This window comes from Polypterus senegalus, chromosome 14 (genome assembly GCF_016835505.1).
Source record: "Polypterus senegalus isolate Bchr_013 chromosome 14, ASM1683550v1, whole genome shotgun sequence".
Taxonomy (NCBI): domain Eukaryota; kingdom Metazoa; phylum Chordata; class Cladistia; order Polypteriformes; family Polypteridae; genus Polypterus; species Polypterus senegalus.
The window spans coordinates 27733073-27749394 of NC_053167.1; the positions used below are offsets into that span (position 1 = coordinate 27733073).

Sequence of the window (16322 nt, forward strand, 5' to 3'; positions counted from 1 at the left end):
AAGGAGTTACTGCAATTCTGGAATCTAACTGGACCAAAAAAGAATAAATTCTTATCTTTTGAGAGCAGAGACACTGACAGAAAGGCAGTGTGAATGATGGATGGGACAGCTAGCAAGAACAACAGGGTCACCACTGAAAAAACACACACATTTCCCAATCAAATACTACAAATATACCCGGGAGACGCAAGGTGCTTTGGCTAGTATTGTAATGTAAAAATCACACTGTGGTGCTTTTCATAATGCAAAATTAAAAAAAAAAAAACAGCTAATTACTTGATATTACTTAGAAGCCAAGTGACTTGCTGATTGTAAACCTGCAGCCACAGAGGTTCCCCAGAGCCGAGCTGGAGTACAACTGATTTAGCAGCAGTGATGTACAGCACCAGTGCAAACAATTTAATTCCATCACAACATAAAACAAAAGTCAAACTCACTAGGTTTGTTTTCACGACCCTTGCTAATGACAGACAGCGTGTGAATGTATAAGCGCAGGTACCAGGGCACCGACTCCATCAGAAGTATAGGGAATGCACGAAATGGATGATTGTTGTAGATAAGCGTGTGGATTTCTCCTGTCTGAAGGCCATAACCTCCCACATAGCGCTCAGCATGAAGAATGGGTGGCAGCATCTCCTCTGGGCAGGTTATAAAAAAAAAGTACAGAATTTAATTTGTGTTTGTTAACTGTTCTCCTTACAAATATCATAAAGAATAACATATTGCAAGAGAAAAATAAAGAAAAAGAGAACCCATAATAACAGCAAAGTAGATGCTCACCACTGTCCTGCAGTTTCCACTTTAGCAGAATATTGAGAGAGCGCAGACTGCCATACGGCTCTGGAGTCATAAGGTCGTACACCATGTACTTCCGTCGATCTCCAAGGACAACAGCCTGCATCTGTAAGGTCACAGCAGGTGCCACTTCAATCAAATCATCTCCCTATTACCGTAAAGATAAGCACATCAGTGTTTTAGAGGGAAACCCAGCAAATTCTGAAAATACCTGGGCACAAAAAATAAATAAAAATAAAAAAATATAGCACCTTAGATGTCTCTGTGATGTCAACATAAACCTTGCTTGTGGAAGCTAGAGGACACGGCTCAGTCAAGGTGCGAGAAAACATCTTGAACAGAGACCATTCTGTTTGAGAAAAGCAAGAAACAGATATTTTAATGTGGAACAAAGTAATAAGGACTCCCTTTGATTTATTTTAAACAAAGAATTATAAATTTTGGCCTGTAAACAAATGAAGTCTAATGTATATATACACATCAAAGGCACATTTTGAATATCCTATATAAAAGTGGTTCTTAACTGGGGCGATGCACCCACTAGGGGGCCTCAGTAAACATCCAGGGTGGCCACAAAGGTGTCTGAACATAAGGATAAAATAGCAGCAAAATGCTCAAACGATTAAAAGTCAAGCTACAGCAGTTGGTGTAAAATGTCTCTTTTTCTAAATGGACTGTTTCATCAATAGCCCAGATACTGTATTGTCTCAGCTACACCAGCACAGGGCTGAGATGGTGGCATGACAGAGACAATGGAGATCGACAGCAACGTAAATGCAATCAGGAGAGATAGGTGTGTTGGCACAAAGAATACCCTACTCTCTCATTGGCACGTGCAAGTAAATGGAGGAGGCCTGCTGGATAGGTGAAGGAGCATTCTGTGTGGAACAGAAGTGAACTACGGAGGGGACAGATGAAAGTTAGGAGAATTTGAGATGGAAGTAGGTGGGAGAAGTACAGTAAAATAGAAGTAGGGTGAGGTTGTTGCTTCGCCAGGGGGTTTAGGGAGAGAAAAGCAGGAGAGTATACCAAGTTTGATTACAAAAAAAGCCTATACCAGTGTTGGAGCACAGCTGAGAAAGACACACAGTGTGACAAACAGTCCTATTAAGGGGAATAGACAACCGCATCACAGTTCAGTTAATACATCCCTCACGACCAGATGAGTAAGGGAGATGGTACACAGTTCACTTCTTTATTTGTTTTTCACACCATCCTTACGTCTCTATGGTTTTGAACCTTCCACTTTAATAAGCCATTCTTTTCATGGTTAACCACAATCTCTGACATATGTAAATTACTCTCCTTTAACTGCAAAGAAGTCACTGAAATGTGATACATGCAGGAGGTAATGGCGGTCAGCTTTCTCAAACACCTCTTTAAAGTTAGCTTCATATAGAAACGGTACCTTTATATAATTTACGACTAATCGCACCTGCCATTAAAATGTGCTTTATGCGTTTGCTCGCATTTATCTGTCAGTAGTGCACCACAGCTATTAATCTGTAGGTAGAATAGGAATAGGACCCAACAAGAAAAAGTAAATAGATAATAACATGCCACAATCCCATAAGGAAACTTTGTGTTTTAGAATGATGCCAAAGACACACCAGTCTCATGGAGGAGATGCAGCTTGTCAAAAGTGTCAGGGCTGGCCACCTTTCTGCCACAGCCACATATGATGTGTCTTTTCTGTGGACTTGATCGTTGTACACCGAGAGAGAATTCTGTGTTAAACTCGTGCTGTCACTGATGGAAATGCTCCAGTACTTAATTGAGAGGATAACAAAATGGCTTCTGTAATTAAGATATGGAAAAAAATGTCTGTACCAACTAATTCTGTGCTTTAAAATTACTTTTGATTTTTTTTTTCATGATCACAAAGGTAATCATTTTATAAATAATTTAATAACAAACAATGCTTATACCAATTGAGAAGTGAAAAATATCTGCACTGAAAAATTCTGTATTTTGGTAATTATTGGTTATTACTTATCCCTAAAAATGTTAACTTTATGTTATGATTAGGTAATTCAGGCACTAGCAAAAAAAATGTTTTTATTTAATAAAAAAAACTCACAGGCCAATTCTGAGATAGATTTTTAACTTTGTATTATGCTTTAAAAATACAGACAGTAATAAACACTAGCAGCAAATATGTATTTGTTAATAAAGTTCAAAAACAAGCACCTTTGTCAAGACTGCACCAAAAGAATGAGTGTAAACATCACATATAAGGGTGAGGGGGCTAACAATCACAAGGTACACTGAAAAACCACTGCTATATAACACTCTTCAGGATGACAGCGTGTCACAGTCTAAACATCAGAAATGACACAGGGTAATTTCCTAATATGGGACCCCAGTACATCACTTTGTAAAACCAAAGCACACACATCCACACACCATGGCAGTTTCAATATGTCAGCCGGCCTGATAGCGCATCTGTGGACTGTATCAGGAAAGTAGAATCCCTCAAAGAAATCCACACACAAACATAGTATGAACAAGAAAACTATGCAGTGTGCAGCCCTAAAGAATATCAATCCAAAGTCCAAACACTTATATTGTTTGACTTGTTTCTGTTTTAATCAATACTTATTATTATTACTGCTCTAATGACTAAAACTCACCACTCTTCCCGTTCAGACATTTATGATACTGCATTGACTCAATGAATCAAATGTAACCCCTCGCACCCCCTTAAGTACCATTATTTTGCAAAAGGGATCCTAATGCCCTATAAACATAAGTTTCTATATTGCAGATATGCCTGGAGTCACATGTTGTCTCAATGTGTAATAAAAAAACATGCATTAAACTTGAACATAATCTGTTTTATAACAGTAGATATTTCCTCTTAGCCTCTGGTCTCCTTTTTTGATTGAAGAACTCTTCCTAACACGGATTAAAACTGCCCCTTGTCTCTATTCCTCACTCATCGACTTGGCAGGCACCAATCAATCCTTGAGTCTCCCCTTTCATATTAAAATTGACGTGTATCAGAGAGTAGTCAAAAAGTCATAGTCTGCAGTTTAGTGTGAAAGGTTTAAACAGGTTTCCTTTATTGTTTTAATAATTTAACTTGGATATTGTAGCACATGTTTGAAGTTTCACAAGGAAAACATCCAGCCAAAGTCTGATCATATAGTCTAAAGATGTGATACTGTTTGAGAATAAGACTGACATACACATTTTAGTTGCCTTAAACTTAAAACCTTAAAAATTAAATAAAATCATTAAATAAAACAAAACAATTAAAAACTTAAAAAACATGGGCCACATAACCAAAATACTTCTTTGGTCTGAAAGAATAACAAAACAAACAGGCAATATGAAAGAGATCAAGGAGGAACTTCAGAAAGGCACTGATGAAAGCTGGAAAATGACTGCAGGGATGAGAAAAAGGGATGGCATGCAGGTGACATGTTATGTTGTAAGGAAACGCAGACGGTCTCTTCATGAGGAGACAAACAAAAAGTACGACTGCAAGAAAAGGAGCACCATGATGTTGGCAAAATGCAGCTAAAGAAGAGGAGATGAAGATAGAATTGACAATAGTGGGAGTTTCTCTCAAAGATGCCAAAGACCACAAAAATTGCATAAATGGCACCTGGGAAGCAAACAGTTAATGTGGATGAACACAATTAATGGTCATTTAATAGGCTGCCATCCTCATCTGGCATCAACATGCATTTGCATTTGGATACAGCAATACACTTACTAGCACAGGGCCAATGCTGTGTCTCCCGCTAACTGAGCAGTAAGTGCTGCTGGAGCAAACAAGAATACGATACATAAATCTATGCTTCCATTTTGATCTGGCTTTGGGACCTATGGCCTCTCTTCTTCCCTGTCAGTGAGCCAGCAGTCATCTCCTTGGCACTGACAAGGGTCATTTTTGCCAAGTGTGTTAAAGTGGGACCAAGGCTGAAAGATCTATAACAGCTAAATATGCAATCACACACACACACACACACAATATATATATATATATATATATATATATATACACTAGCAAAATACCAGCGCTTGCGCAAGTACTGCATTAAACTTTTATTAAGAAGAAAATTAAACCTTTTTAAACTGAGGGAAAATATGCCAATAATTATTTGTTAAGGATCTCTTTGTATACCATGTTGTCAGTTCGGCCCTCCGGTTGTAACATGACCAAGCTGTCGCTGAGCTTACTCTTGACCATGTAACTTACAGTTGGCCATGTGAACAGTAATCTTGTTTCAAATCTCACAGCTTGGATTGCTGCTGTTATAATCGGTTTGAGTTTCATGGTTTGTTTCAATTGCGACAGTATTTGCAGGATTTGTTGTGTTGAAGTGACATTCGGCATCTGTCAAGCGTTGTAAGCACACAACCGGTTTCATTGATAAAATCACACCCAGTTTTTGAGAGTTTAAACATTCATAAACATCAAAGTGTCCACTACTGAAATCGTCACCTGTTAATCTAAGATGTTTAAGAGGCATTGGCGGTTGTCGAAAGGTGTAAACTATTTGGCCATTTCGGTACACTTGAAAGCGACAACCGAACAATTCAGCGGCAGCCATCAACTCACATGCAGAACCATAGGTGAAGGGCTTAAGCATTTCACACTTCTAGTGCTCCTGTGTAGTATAATTATCTCCTGTACCATCATCAGTCCACACCTTGAACCTGTCCCAGTCATTCAATACATAAGACAGAATCTTCTTCCAGATATCAAGAGTGAGCCTGATATGGCGTGCAATATGTAACAAAGAGAATGGAAAAGGTAGGTGCCATCTCTGTGCATGGAAACCACTCGGTAAGTGACAGTTCTTTGATCGATGGTGATCATCTCGATAGACATGGTAATGGGGTTGGAATGATAAAGGAAATGGGTACCTGAGCAATGTAAAGTAAGTGTAAAATACCTACACAATAACTATAATTGTAATAAACAAACAATAAAACAGCGGAGAAGCCGTGGATTAAACAAATTAGGGCTGTAGTTATCAGTAGGGAGACGTGAATCCCGTGGCGAAGCAAGGAAGGGAATGTAGAGACCGGAGCGACGGATGGCCTTATATAGGCAGGCAGCCAGCCAACAAAGTGGGAAGCGCTGGGATGGGGACACAGCGCCACCTCACATGGTGACCGAAGTGCAGGCTATGGGCGTATATATATGCGTAAGTAGGATTCAGTTAGCGTTGGGAACCCGTGTACCAAATTTCTTGAAGATGGGCCCATAACAGTAACAAAGACTGTTGAAAAGTTCAATATGGCGGCCGACAGTGGCATCATACCACTGAAATAAGTATGTACATTGGTTTCGGTTAGTGCAGGGAAGCTGCCTACCAAATTCGAGAAGATGGGGCCATAAATAAGAAAGTTCAACATGGCGGACGTTGTTGACCGTTATGACCATTACACATAGAATTTGAAATGAAACCTGCTTAACTTTTGTAAGTAAGCTGTAAGGAATGAGCCTGCCAAATTTCAGCCTTCTACCTACATGGGAAGTTGGAGAATTAGTGATGTTGGAAAGTTCAATATGGCGGCTGACAGTGGCGTCATACTAACGAAATAAGTACGGACATCAGTTTCCGTTAAAAGTTCAATATGGCGGCTGACAGTGGCATCATACCACCGAAATAAGTACCAAATTTCAGCCTTCTACCTACACGGAAGTTGGAGAATTAGTGACGTTGGAAAGTTTAATATGGTGGCTGACAGTGGCGTCATACCACCGAAATAAGTATGTACATTGGTTTCGGTTAGCGCAGGGAAGCCGCCTACCAAATTTCGTTAGGATGGGGCCATGAATAAGAAAGTTCAATATGGCGGACGTTGTTGACCGTTATGACCGTTACGCGTAGAATTTCAAAATGAAACCTGCTTAACTTTTGTAAGTAAGCTGTAAGGAATGGGCCTGCCAAATTTCAGCCTTCTACCTACACGGGAAGTTGGAGAATTAGTGGCGTTTGGAAAATTCAATATGGCGGCCGACAGTGGCGTCATACCACCGAAATAAGTAAGTATATCGGTTTCGTTAAGCGCAGGGAAGACGCCTACCAAATTTCGTGAAGATGGGGCCATAAATAAGAAAGTTCAACATGGCGGACGTTGTCGAGCGTTATCGACCATTATGACCGTTACGCATAGAATTTCGAAATGAAACCTGCTTAACTTTTGTAAGTAAGCTGTAAGGAATAAGCCTGCCAAATTTCAGCTTTCTACCTACATGGGAAGTTGGAGAATTAGTGATGAGTCAGTGAGTGAGTGAGTGAGTGCTTTTGCCTTTTATATATATATATATATATATATATATATATATATATATATATATATATATATACATACACATATATACACATATATATACATATATATATATCCATCCATCCATCCATTTTCTAACCCGCTGAATCCGAACACAGGGTCACGGGGGTCTGCTGGAGCCAATCCCAGCCAACACAGGGCACAAGGCAGGAACCAATCCTGGGCAGGGTGCCAACCCACCGCAGGACACACACAAACACACCCACACACCAAGCACACTAGGGCCAATTTAGAATCACCAATCCACCTAACCTGCATGTCTTTGGATTGTGGGAAACGGGCGCCGGAGGAAACCCCGCGACACGGGAGAACATGCAAACTCCACGCAGGGAGGACCCGGAAGCGAACCGGGTCGCCTAACTGCGAGGCAGCAGCGCTACCACTGTGCCACCGTGCCGCCCCATATATTTATATATATATATATATATATAAATAAAATAAATATATATATAAATATATAATATATAAATATATAAATAGATATATATAAATATACAGTGGTGTGAAAAACTATTTGTCCCCTTCCTGATTTCTTAACACATTTAACCATTAGTCAAATATAACACAAGTAAACACAAAATGCAGTTTTTAAATGATGGTTTTATTATTTAGGGAGAAAAAATCCAAACCTACATGGCCCTGTGTGAAAAAGTAATTTCCCCTTGTTAAAAATAACCTAACTGTGGTGTATCACACCTGAGTTCAATTTCCGTAGCCACCCTCAGGCCATTACTGCCACACCTGTTTCAATCAAGAAATCACTTAAATAGGAGCTGCATGACACAGAGAAGTAGACCAAAAGCACCTCAAAAGCTAGACATCATGCCAAGATCCAAAGAAATTCAGGAACAAATGAGAACAGAAGTAATTGAGATCTATCAGTCTGGCAAAGCCATTTCTAAAGCTTTGGGACTCCAGCGAACCACAGTGAGAGCCATTATCCACAAATGGCAAAAACATGGAACAGTGGTGAACCTTCCCAGGAGTGGCCGGCCGACCAAAATTACCCCAAGAGGCGCAGAGGCGACTCATCCGAGAGGTCACAAAGACCCCAGGACAATGTCTAAAGAACTGCAGGCCTCACTTGCCTCAATTAAGGTCAGTGTTCACAACTCCACCATAAGAAAGAGACTGGGCAAAACGGCCTGCATGGCAGATTTCCAAGACGCAAACCACTGTTAAGCAAAAGAACATTAGGGCTTGTCTCAATTTTGCTAAGAAACATCTCAATGATTGCCAAGACCTTTGGGAAAATACCTTGTGGACTGATGAGACAAAAGTTGAACTTTTGGAAGGCAAATGTCCGTTATATCTGGCGTAAAAGGAACACAGCATTTCAGAAAAGAACATCATACCAACAGTAAAATATGGTGGTGGTAGTGTGATGGTCTGGGGTTGTTTTGCTGCTTCAGGACCTGGAAGGCTTGCTGTGATAGATGGAACCATGAATTCTACTGTCTACCAAAAATCCTGAAGGAGAATGTCCGGCCATCTGTTCGTCAACTCAAGCTGAAGCGATCTTGGGTGCTGCAACAGGACAATGACCCAAAACACACCAGCAAATCCACCTCTGAATGGCTGAAGAAAAACAAAATGAAGACTTTGGAGTGGCCTAGTCAAAGTCTGACCTGAATCAATTGAGATGCTATGGCATGACCTTAAAAAGGCGGTTCATGCTAAAACCCTCAAATAAAGCTGAATTACAACAATTCTGCAAAGATGAGTGGGCCAAAATTCCTCCAGAGTGCTGTAAAGACTCATTGCAAGTTATACATGGCAGCTTGATTGCAGTTATTGCTGCCAAGGGTGGCCCAACCAGTTATTAGGTTCAGGGGGCAATTACTTTTTCACACAGGGCCATGCAGGTTTGGATTTCTCCCTAAACAATAAAAACCATCATTCAAAAACTGCATTTTGTGTTTACTTGTGTTATATTTGACTAATAGTTAAATGTGTTTGATGATCAGAAACATTTTGTGTGACAAACATGCAAAAGAATAAGAAATCAGGAAGGGGCAAATATTTTTCACACCACTGTATATATAAAAATATATATATATATATATAAAATATATATATATATATATATATAAAATATATATATATATATATAAAATATATATATATATATATAAAAATATATATGTATATGTATGTATATGTATATGTATATGAAGTGTGTCTCATTATTACATTTTTGATATCTAGCACAAATGATAAGGAAGGAAAATAAACCATTTAATATTAGTCAGCTTGGCAAGCACAAAGGCTTGACACCTGTCACCTCCAATGCTCCTCAGAATGCGGCACCTCCCCATCATGCTCTGCATTTGTTCAGTCAACTCACCACGTTTGCTTTGCCCAGTGGCATGCAAATCAAATACAACACTCAATGTCTGGCGTAGCTCCCAAGATGTTTTCTTGCATTGCAAATCCTGCAGAAAAGAAAAAATTAATAGAGAGTGTCATATACATCTCCTCATCATTTCCATTTTCAATACGTGCTTCTCCACTTGAGGAATACAAGGAGCTACAGACAACCTTGGCAACATGTTATGCATCATACATTCTGTATCTGTTTAAAAGCTCATCTGTCTGTCTGTGTTTGTTGGTGATGCTGGAAGTCTGACTAGTAACCGCCTGACAGCACAAGTGAGAATGTGTCACAACGTTTGGTGCATTTACCAGCTTATAATTAAAATTCTGGCCAAACACACATCTTGTGTTGCCTGGAAAAAAAGGACACTGCTCGTTATTTCATGAGGTTTACATATTTTATTGATCTACAGGCTTTGTGCACTGTTTGCACTTACTGCACTCTCTGTATTTATGTAGTTTGTTAAATTATAATAATTAAAATAAATCTATTGTCACATATTGTGATTATGAAAGGGAGTGCCTCATCATGATCACTTCAACTTTCTGGAAATCATACTGGTATCAAAAACATCACTAATGTGTGGTTAATAATAAAGTATCTATATATATCTATATATATATATCTATATATATATATCTATATATATATATATATATATATATATATATATATATATATATATATATATATATATATATATATATATATATATATATATATATATATATCTATATCTATATATCTATATATATATATATATATATATATATCTCTGGATAGATAGATACTTTATTAATCCCAATGGGAAATTCACATACTCCAGCAGCAGCATACTGATAAAAATAAACAATATAAAATTAAAGAGTGATAAAAATGCAAGAAAAACAGACAATAACTTTGTGTATATTATAGCTGGCACCCTGCCCGGGGTTTGTTTCCTGCCTTGCACCCTGTGTTGGCTGGGATTGGCTCCAGCAGACCTCCGTGACCCTGTAGTTAGGATATAGCGGGTTGGAAAATGGATGGATATACAGTCACATGTGGCTGGCGGTGCGACCCAGCCGGGATGCCCAGGAGGATCGGAGGAGGGCTTACACCTCCCCCAGACCACGTGGGGGCGACCGCCCTGGTGGCTATGGGGACCTTGGGTACAGAGCTTTGAAGCTCAATCCTGTAGGGGCTCATGGTCACCGCCAGGGGGCACCCCAATGCCTATGGAGCACTGGACCTTAGCACTTCTGCCACACCCAGAAGTGCCCGGGGGGAGAGGATTGCTTCCGGGTGCGCGGCGGCACTTCCGCCATACTGCGGAGTGCTGGCGGAAGATTGTCGGGAGGCTCCTGGAGCACATCTAGGTGATTATAAAAGGGGCCGCCTACCTCCATTCAGGGGCTGGCGTCGGGAGGTCGAGAGATGAGGTCTTGGAGGAGGAAAGGAGGCGGCCTGAAGAGTGAAAGAGGCATTGTGTTGTTGGCCAGGACTTTTGAGGGTGATTGGGGATGTGTGTGCACCTATAAATAAGAGTTGTGTAAATAAATGTGTGTTGGGTTGAACAGATATAGATATATATAGATATATATAGATATAGAGATAGATATCTATATATATATATATATATATATATATATAGAGATATATATATAGATATAGATATATATATATATATATATATATATATAGAGATATATATATATATATATATATATATATATATATATATATATATATATAGAGATATATATATATATATATATATATATATATATATATATATATATAGAGATATATATATATATATATAGAGATATATATATATATATATAGAGATATATATATATATATATATATAGAGAGATATATATATATATATATATAGAGATATATATATATATATATATATATATAGATATATATATATATATATATATATATATATATATATATAGAGATATATATATATATATATATATATATATATATATATATATATATATATATATATATATATATATATATATATATATAGAGATATATATATATATATATATATATATATATATATATATATATATATATATATATATATATGATTTCTCAGCTATGGGAAATAGTTATAGTTTCTGGTCAATTATGAAGAAGCTGACCAATTCTGTTATGTGGGCAAAATAAACTATCCTTATATATATGGTTGGTTATACTAGTTCCTTCAATACATTTGTAAGCCCTTGAAAATGGGGAACATGTATAAAAATGGCTGTTATTCCTAAATGGCTTATACAATATTTTGTTAAGCATGCTAAATTAAAGGTGAAATCTATACTTAAATCACATCTTAATTGCTTTAGTTCAAATCCATTGTTGGGGCGTACAGAGAAAGTCATGTCAAGTTGGGAGTATGCACTGGTACAGTGCGTTGCCACCACTACACAAAACAACTTCGGGATCGGTTGGCAACCCACAGGCGAACGCGGTCCAGTCCCACCCTCGGAAATGACCCTCTATCTGCCGCAGCCAGGTGTTAAGTGGGCGAGCCCTTGGCCTGGTCCAGCCACTCGGGTCCCCAAAAATGAGGATCTCACGAGCTGGATCACCCTCTGGGAAATGCGTCACATAGCTGTAGTGCCTAAACTGACACTCCCTCACAATGCAGGGAATTTGTTTCATCCTGGACACCATGAGCAACCGCTCATTCGACACAAAGTCAAACCAATGGTAACCAAGAACTTTCAGGAGAGACACAGTACCAAAGAAGTCCAGTCTTCGTTTCAGGTTACTGGATAGCGTCCATGTCTCGCAACCATATAGCAAAACAGGAAGCACCAGGACTCTTAAAGACTTGCATAGATATCGGGAGCGCTACACACCCATTTCCAACGACCTCATGACCTCCTATGCTCTCCCAATACATCTACTGACTTCATAGGAAGAGTCACCAGAGAAATGAATGTCACTGCCAAAGTAAGTAAACCTCTCGTGTACAGAGCCAAATTATGAAAATTGTGTTACTGTCCAAATACATATGGACTGTATTTGCAAAGAATGAGCTGAACCAAACCCAGAAAATCCAAAGTGTTATGTGGTCTCCTGCTAAGCCACAACTTGCAGACTGCTTAAACAAAAATGAAGCATCACCTTTGGCACTATTAAAAGCACTTACAGATAGTGATTTGTATATTATATCGGTTATAAAAAACAAAGAGAGAGACTGAGAACATGTTAACTTTAAATGCAATGTTGTGTTTTCTAAAATGGTTATGTTGAATGTTCAGAATCACATATATTAAATGAATGTATTTGTGGGGGTGGCAAACAGTAGTGTTTGGCTGGAGTGGATGTGATTGGTAAACCTGTTATGGCGAATAGGAAATAAAGGCTATCTTTATTAGCATTATTTTGTGTCATTACTATATCTTTCAAATTTTTTCATATTTCTGTTTTTTTTTGTGTGTTTATACCCATAAGGGAAACTAAGGGGCATAAATTAGCCCTATCCGCCAATAGTATGTACATTGAAGCATACAAATGCAAATTTGTCATTCTTTGTACCTTTTCATCACTTCCTCCTCTATAACTAAGATTTGGAGGTTAGGTTGACTGGAAACTTAAAATGTCCCTGTTGTGGGTGTCCGAGTGTGCCCTGAAATGGACTGACACTCCAACTAGGTTTTTTTGCTGCCCTGTGCCCAATAATATAAATGCTGGCTAATACAACCCCGTAATGGATTAAGCAGAAAAAAAAAATGTTTTTTTAGAAGCTACTTTGGTCTCACTTTTACATGAAATCAAGACATGGAAGAAAAATTTTGTTACCTGGCAAATTGGCTGTATGTGAACAGCCTGAGAATGGAAACTGCTATGAAATAACTTCTCTGATTTGAGCAAAACAGCCAGTCCAGCCTAAAGAAAGAAATAAAAGAATGATGTTTAAAATTACCCAAAGGTGGAATGTCTATATGTGTAGAAAAGACTTAAGTATCATCTGATTTATAGTTAACAATGCTCAAGTGGTCTTTAAAAGAAGCTCTTCAGTAAAAAAAAAAAAAAAAGATCACTAAATTCTAAAAGCAAGTAAAACATTTTCAAAGCACAGCATTCCATGTATATGCCATCTGGATAAAACAGTCTTCTCAGAAAGCTACAATACTGAAAACTATTCAAGCCATTCTGACTCATTGTAGATAGAGGTGAGGACACTAACTCAGTCGCTCAAGCCATCAGTTTGTGAACAAGGAGGTGAGAAGTCCTGCTCTGAATCACAAGAAAAGTACACAGCTTGAACTGCGATGTGAGATATATCGGCCCACAGAAGCACTGGGAGACAGCGGCTGAATTATGAGATGAGCCGAGTAGGCCTCTTTATATGCACAACAAAAATTAACAGCCCAGCCAATTGGTGAGAGGATTTGCACTGCCTGGGATAGGGAGTCAGCAGCTGAAGGAGGAGACAAGAAGACCTGCTTGGAGTCATTAAAATGATAAACAGTTGGGAAATCTCAGTGACAGTGACAGTCGTCTATATCGAGAAGTTACTGCTTAAACTAAAAAGAGAAAGTATAGAATTGGAAACTAAAGCGCTAAAAAAAAAAAAAAGTACACAGCATCTGTTTTATGGGAGGCATTAAAAAGTCTGTCAAATTCAAAGGAACGTAAAAGGGCTTCTTACCTTGGAGTCACAAGGAAGAAGTTTCTTCCATGGTGTGAGGTTCTCTGTACACACAACTTCCCGAGGTAAAACTGCATATCTAAGGAAACGCTGATCAGTCACTAAAACAACAGTGAAAAACATCAATAAGAACTGTCTTCTGATTTGTTCAAAAGTTCTGTACTGCACATCATAATCAGTACATGTTATACTCCAAGAATGGGACAAAATTATAGATTACTTAATAAAAACTAAAATCAGCAAGATGTTGCTACTGATCCACCCAATGTCTAAACTTTTGCCTCAACTTTTAAACCTCAGGCTTTTCTTCAATTAGATGACACCATCTGTTCCAAGCTACAGTATTTGTTGCCTCAAGGAGAAACTCCTCTCCGTCACAAAGGATTCCCTTGTTCCATGGCAAAAAGGGAATAATAGCAAGTGGATTTTGAATTGCCAGTGGTTTCCTTTTCCCATTTTCATAAATTCTTAATTTCTATGTTTCAGTATTATTTCTTAGTCATGATTGAAATACTACTGTTTTGCTACTTTGAATGATAACCTGGCCAAGACCTACGCCATACAGGGCAACAATTGGCCATTATATGATCAGTATTCAGAATCAGTATCATCTGATAATAAAGTATACATTTCTTGTCCAGTGGATGGTACTGCACCTCCTAAATGGGAACGGGTTTCTAGACTAGCTATTCTGGAAATAATTATTTAATGGAAGAACAGAAGGAGCCTATATATGATGGAAGACTCCCCCAGGCCTTAAGGTAGAAGGAAGTAGACTTGTTATATAAAATGTGGAGCCAACCACCATTATAACTGAAATTTGAGCTGGGGGAGGATAACCTATTATTTAGGACCTGTGGCTCCGTACAGACTGGACATCATGGGCCATTGAGGCAGCTCAGAAGCTAGACCTGTCTCCAGAAGTTACCCTGGGGTCCAACCAAAGTGTTTCTGGCCTAAGTTTAAAACCCATAACTAGTCACCCTGTAGACCAGGGGTGCCCAATCGTTGATGCAATCGACCTGTTGATTCGCGTTGCATTAAAATTTTTTTTAAGCGTTAGTCTATCATATATCCTCCCTATGGCATTTTGCCACCTGATTGACATATATGGAGGCCAGTCTAAGATCTCCTTTCTTGAACACACTGGTCCGCATGCGATTAAGCGTGCAAGCTACAGCAAAACTCCGGCTGTGATCTGTTAGCCTTCCAATTTATATCGACTAAAGAAGGATTTAAAAAAAAAATAGTTTGGAGAGGTATGGGCTAAATGTGGAATTGGAAGAGGATTTTTTTCTCACAATGTCACAATCGAAGTCGTTTGTCTGATCTGTCAATCTATCATTTGCTATTCCAAAGAAGGAAAAGCGTGGAAAGGCACTTCGAACTGTTCATAAAACTAAGAAACTGACTTCCTTCAGCGATCTGAAAGAGAAAGGAGAGGAACTAAAACTCCTTGACTGCATTATTCAGCTCTACTTATTTATGCGAGTCAACCTTTTCCCACATGAAGATTATTAAATCCAAACACTGTAGTGACCATAAATGTATTGAATTGTTATTGTGCCATAAAGGTTATTCAGTTATGCAAAGTGCGACAAGATATATTTTATGTATAAAGTATACTCAGTATATTTTTAAATATATACTAGCAAAATACCAGCTTTGCAGTGGAAGTAGTGTGTTAAATAAGTTATGAAAAAGAAAAGGAAATATTTTAAAAATAACTTAACATGATTCTCAATGTAATTGTTTTGTCACTGTTATGAGTGTTGCTGTCATCAAGTTTGATTATCATTATTTCTTTCAAGTTACATTCCGTGTTTTGTCAACTGTTTTAAAGATAACAGGTTTCATTCATGAAGTGTTCACTACCCAAATCGCTACTCGTTGAATCTAAGATGTTTAACAGGCATTCAAGTAATAAGTTGTGGAACTGCCTGCGAATATTTAGCGATATTGTTTCTATGAGCTTGTGGATTTGCCTCACGGTATTTAGCGACTGCGTGTCTATTAACTAGCGGTTTTTCTGTGAGTGTTTGGCGGCAGCGTCACAAAGTTGTTTCCATCTAGCTGCATCAGAAAATGTACCACAACGTCTGACCGCCTCCTTTTACTGTTTTCTTACAGCTTGGATTGCTGCTGTCATAATCGGTTTTGAGTTTC

General features: G+C 38.3%; 1 protein-coding gene across 1 annotated transcript in view; it reads right to left on the reverse strand.

The window, feature by feature from the left end:
* The window catches only part of pigt (phosphatidylinositol glycan anchor biosynthesis, class T), a 41620-nt gene that overhangs the window by 11042 nt on the left and 14256 nt on the right, over positions 1-16322 (reverse strand). Inside the window, exons 4-9 of the mRNA XM_039776569.1 lie at positions 14157-14257; positions 13304-13390; positions 9461-9548; positions 1047-1144; positions 781-943; positions 438-638 (exon numbers count right to left, since the gene is read on the reverse strand). Coding sequence (XP_039632503.1) covers positions 438-638; positions 781-943; positions 1047-1144; positions 9461-9548; positions 13304-13390; positions 14157-14257 — 738 coding nt within the window. The remainder of the gene's footprint in view (positions 1-437; positions 639-780; positions 944-1046; positions 1145-9460; positions 9549-13303; positions 13391-14156; positions 14258-16322) is intronic.